The sequence below is a fragment of the Trichechus manatus genome, unplaced genomic scaffold (assembly GCF_000243295.1).
Source record: "Trichechus manatus latirostris isolate Lorelei unplaced genomic scaffold, TriManLat1.0 scaffold00161, whole genome shotgun sequence".
In the NCBI taxonomy this organism is placed as follows: domain Eukaryota; kingdom Metazoa; phylum Chordata; class Mammalia; order Sirenia; family Trichechidae; genus Trichechus; species Trichechus manatus.
The window spans coordinates 5,969,291-5,974,763 of NW_004444097.1; the positions used below are offsets into that span (position 1 = coordinate 5,969,291).

Here is a 5,473-nt window from a genome sequence, read left to right on the forward strand (position 1 = left end):
GATACCTGTACACCAATGTTCACTGCAGCATTATTTACAACGGCTAAAACATGCAAACAACCCAAGTGTTTATCAACAGATGAATGGATAAACAAAAGGTGATATATACATACAATGGAGCATTATTCAACCATAAAATAAAATGAAGTTCTGATACATTCTATGAAATGGATGAACTTTGAAAACATTATGCTGAGTAAAATAAACCAGACACAAAAGGACAAATATTGTAAGATTCTATTTATATAAAATATCGAAATAGGTAAATTCATAGAGACAAAAAGTATATTAGAGGTTACTAGAGGTTGGAAATAGAGAGGAATGGGAAATATTGATTAATGAGTACAAAGTTTCTGTTTGGGGCAATGAAACAGCTTTGAAAATAAAGAATGGTGATGATTATACAATATTGTGAATATAATTAATGCTACTGAACTGTATTCTTAAAAATGGCTAAAATGGCAAATTTTATGTTATATATACTTTACCACAGTAAAAGAAAATTTTAATTTTAAAAAATAAGTATTTTGGTTAAGTATATAGGAAAACTCTGTCTATACTGGCTATTAATTAATACTGCTTGTCATCATTTAACAACAGACATCCCTTTGATGGTGGTTTTGGTAGGCTATTTCCTAGTTGTCAGTCGCTAAGAATCTATGTGATTCTAATTGCCATAAATGAAAAGTTATGAAAAGGATAGCAACTTCATATATATTTATTTACTTTATTTATACAAAAGGTCACAAACTGGTAAAACAAGGGGCAAACTGGACACATAGATATGTGTTCTGTGAACCACACAAGTTTGTTTTTTAATTTCAATTACCTGCCAATATTTAATATCAAGATTTAATATTCTTTTAAAATACAGATTTTCAGCTTCCTGTGGAAAAAAGAGCATCTGATAAACTGGGCACATGACTATAATCCACTACAGGTGAGTAGCATATGTCTTCCTTCACCACCCCACATTCTTCGTTGAACGTAATCTCAACCTTGCCCACATAGCCTTTTCTATTACCTGCCTGGCCTTTGTAAGTATTTGAATCTGCAACTTTTAATGTACACATTTGACTTGATTTTCTAACCTGGAGTTTCTGAAGAATTAGACAACGGAGCAGATGCTTCAGCTAAGGCAGCTAATGTAGCTAATACTGATGTAGATGAGTTTCCAAACTGAACAGCAGATACACCCGTTTCATCTATGAGAAAAGAAAGAACAGATTTGAATTTATAAGGCATTGAATTAAATGCCTATTCCTGATACTCTATTTTATTTTATTCAACTCTTACATGAAGCTCAGATAGTATTCATTTTATAAAAAACAAGCTTGGATAGCATTAGTTTTTGAAGATAATATTGCAGTGTTTGCAATATTATCTTTCTTTATTTTGTCTCAGAAAAATTTGTTTTTTCCAGTGATACAAAGACCAAGGTAGCTGATATAATCTTACCCTCATTCTTCAACAGTCCTTTCTTAAAAGGATGAATACCTACTAAAAGCGTAATAACTGTCCAACAGCTATCCTGTATGCATCTCAATACCTGTTGCCTTGGATGAATTTTCTGAAGATACCAGACCTGTTAGGTTCACCACCCCTCCAGGTCCGATGATAAACTGTGGTGTTGCGGCATGTATCGTCACAGTGTCGGGACTCTCTGGGTTTGTGTTGATTTGGTTCTGCATTGCAATCTAAAGGACAAGTCACCAAAATGGTTTCAGAATTATAACCAGAACATATAGCATAGATACTCAATGTAGTACAAACATATATAAAAAAGGAACATTCTCTGATTTAAGGGGAATCATACAATACAAAATGGAAATCTTTGCTCATGGTGTACTGACAGTATAGTGCTAAATTGTAGTTATGAATTTGCGATCTAAGTTCCTCTATCTGGTACAGCAGCAAAATTCCATAAGAAGAGAAATGGGTATCTGAAAGGCTATAAAGAACAGAGATATACTGTATACTGAAAGATATTCTGATACCCTGTGGTTACAGAAATACAATTATCAAACTATTTTCCTCTCTACTACATTCAGCATTACACAACACTACATATATAAAGCAGATCTTCCCAATTAGTGTTCCCTATCTTCAATCCTGGCCCCCAAACTGCACTCCTAGGAGTAAAAGAATGAGAAGAGGCATGGCAAAATTCATTTTCCTGAACATAGAACATCTTTTAAGTAATAAGCTGAAGTTCAATGGAGTCAAATGGTTTGAGGGAGGAAGAGTTCTACTGGGAAAGGAAATAAGAAGATAGGAAAGAAGGAGAGACAGTAAGTAAAGAAGATAATTTACATCAATGTCATCTAACTAAAGAAAAAAGAAATAATGTTGGTTACTAGAAAAACTTGCTAAAAACTAGAAATAACTACAGTTGCAAACAGATTTTTGAGAATGGTGATAAATAAAAGAAACGAATGATAAAGATTAGATCACTCACTTAATGGACGTTATTATGGTTGCTAAAAAAAAACTTTTTTAATGGAAGTATAATAGGCTTTGAAAAACCCATACGGTATCCAAATATGCAACAAAATATCTAATAGAATAAAATGTCTAGAAGGGGAATTCAGGAACTTAAACACAGAGAGTAATCACTTTATCCAATCTACTGATGCTACATTAAAACATGGTGGTTATATGAACAATAGTTCAGCCTAAATAGTAAAAAAAAAGTCTGCCTGGGGCATTACGCTCTTATAAGAACTACCTCACCCATGTGTCTGTCCGTTTGTCATACTGTGGGGGCTTGCGTTATGTTGGAAGTTAGGCCGTTGGCATTCAAATACCAGCAGAGTCACCCATGGTGGACAGGTTTCAGCTGAGCTTCCAGATTAACACAGACTAGGAAGAAGGACCTGAGGGTCTACTTCTGAAAAAAATTAGTCAGCGAAAACCTTATGAATAGCAGCAGAACACTGTCTGATATAGTGCTGGAAGATGAGCCCCTCAGACTGGAAGGCACTCAAAATACAACTGGGGAAGAGCTGCCTCCTCAAAGTACAGTTGACCTTAAAGACGTGGATGGAGTCAAGCTTTCAGGACATTCATTTGCTGATGTGGCACAACTCAAAATGAGAAGAACCAGCTGCAAAATAATAACAGGAATGTGGAATGTATGAAGTATGAATCTAGGAAAACTGGAAATTGTCAAAAAATGAAATGGAACACAAACTTCAATATCCTAGGCATTAGTGAGCTGAAATGGACTGGTACTGGCCATTATGAATCAAACAATCATATGGTCTACTATGCTGGCAATGACAAATTGCAGAGGAAGGGTATCAAATTCATTGTCAAAAAAACATTTGAAGGTCTATCATGAAGTACAACGCTGTCGGTGATAGGATAATATCCACATGCCTACAAGGAAGACCAGTTAATACAACTACTGTTCAAATCTAGCACCAACCACTAAGGCCAAAGTTGAAGAAATTGAAGATTCTTATCAACTTCTGCAGTCTCAAACTGATCAAACATGCAATCAAGATGCACTGGTAATTACTGGCAACTGGAATGCAAAAGTAGGAAGCAAAGAAGGATTGGTAATTGGAAAATATGGCCTTGGTGATAGAAATGATCAGGAGATCACACGATAGAACTTTGCAAGACCAACGACTTCTTCATTGCAAATACGTTTTTTCAACAACATAAATGGTGAGTATACATGTGGACCTCGCCAGATGGAATACACAGGAATCAAACTGACTACATCCGTGGAAAGAGATGATGGAAAAGCTCAATATCATCAGTCAGAACAAGGTCAGGGGCCAACTATGGAACAAATCATCAATTGCTCATATGCAAGTTCAAGTAGAAAAAAATTAGAACAAGTCCATGAGAGCCAAAGTAGGACCTTGAGTATATCCCACCTGAATTTAAAGACCATCTCAAGAAGAGATCTGACGCACTGAACACTAATGACCAAAGACGAGACGAGTTGTGGAATGACATCAAAGACATCATCTGTGAGGAAAGCAAGAGGTCATTAAAAAGACAGGAAAGAAAGAAAACACCAAAACGGATGTCAGAAGAGACTCTGAAACTTGCTGTTAAATGTCGAGTGGCTACAGCAAATGGAAGAAATGATGAAGTAAGAGTTGAACAGAAGATTTCAAAGGGCAGCTTGAGAAGACAAAGTATTATAATGACATGTGCTAAGACCTGGAGTTAGAAAACCAAAAGGGAAGAACACGCTCTGCATTTCTCAAGCTGAAAGAACTAAAGAAAAAATTCAAGCCTCAAGTTGCAGTATTGAAGGATTCCACAGGGAAAATACTAAACAATGCAGGAAGCATCAAAACAGAATGGAAGGAATACACAGAGTCACTGTACCGACAAGAACTGGTCACTGTTCAACCACTTCAGGAGGTAGCATATGATCAAAAAACGATGGTACAGAGGGAAGAGCCAAGGCACTGAAGAAAACCAATGCTCCAGAATTGAAAGAATACCAATTGAGATATTTCAACAAAGGGATGCAATGCTAGAAGTGCTTACTCGTCTATGCCAAGAAATTTGGAAGAGAGCTACCTGGCCAACTGACTGGAAGAGATACGTATTTACACCCATTCCAAAGAAAGGTAATCCAACAGAATGTGGAAATTATCGACAATATCATTAATATCACACATAAGTAAAATTTGGCTGAAGATCATTCAAAAGCGGTTGTGGCACTGTATTGACAGGAACTGTCAGAAATTCAAGCCAGATTCAGAAGAGGTCGTGGAATGAGGGATATCATTGCTGATGTCAGATGGATCCTGACTGAAAGCAGAGAATACCAGGAAGATGTTTACCTGTGTTTTATTGACTACGCAAAGGCATTCAACTGTGTAGATCATAACAAGTTATGGATAACATTTCAAAGAATGGGAATTCCAGAACACTTAATTGTGCTCATGAGGAACATGTACTTAGTCGAAGAGGCAGTTGTTCGAACAGAACAAGGGAATACTGCAGAGTTTAAAGTCAGGAAAGGTGTGTGTCAGGGTTGTATCCTTTCACCATACTTATTCAATCTGTATGCTCAGCAAATTATCTGAGAAGTTGGACTATATGAAGAAGAATGTGGCATCAGGTTTGGAGGAAGGCTCATTAACAACCTGAGATATGCAGATGACACAACCTTACTTGCTGAAAGTGAAGAGGACTTGAAGAGCTTACTGATGAAGATCAAAGACCACGGCCTTCTATGGATTACACCTCAACATAAAGAAGGCAAAAATCCTTACAACTGGACCAACAAGCCACATCATTACAAATGGAGAAAAGACTGAAGTTGCCAAGGATTTCATTTTACTTGGATCCAGAATCAATATCCATGGAAGCAGCAGTCAAGAAATCAAAAGATGCACTGCATTGGGCAAATGTGCTCCAAAAGATCTCTTTAAAGTGTTAAAAAGCACAGATGTCACCTTGAAGATTAAGGTGAGCCTAACACAAACCATGGTGT

The 5,473-nt window shown here is 36.5% G+C and overlaps 1 protein-coding gene across 3 annotated transcripts in view; it reads right to left on the reverse strand.

Annotated features, from left to right (window-relative positions):
* GABPB1 (GA binding protein transcription factor subunit beta 1) overlaps positions 1–5,473 on the reverse strand; it is a 101,290-nt gene that overhangs the window by 28,961 nt on the left and 66,856 nt on the right. For 2 of the 3 annotated variants that reach the window (XM_004386307.2, XM_023740667.1), the window contains exons 5-6: positions 1,550–1,697; positions 1,092–1,205 (exon numbers count right to left, since the gene is read on the reverse strand). In XM_004386307.2, the coding sequence (XP_004386364.1) occupies positions 1,092–1,205; positions 1,550–1,697 (262 nt within the window). The remainder of the gene's footprint in view (positions 1–1,091; positions 1,206–1,549; positions 1,698–5,473) is intronic. The other variant, XM_004386308.2, reaches the window with a different exon arrangement.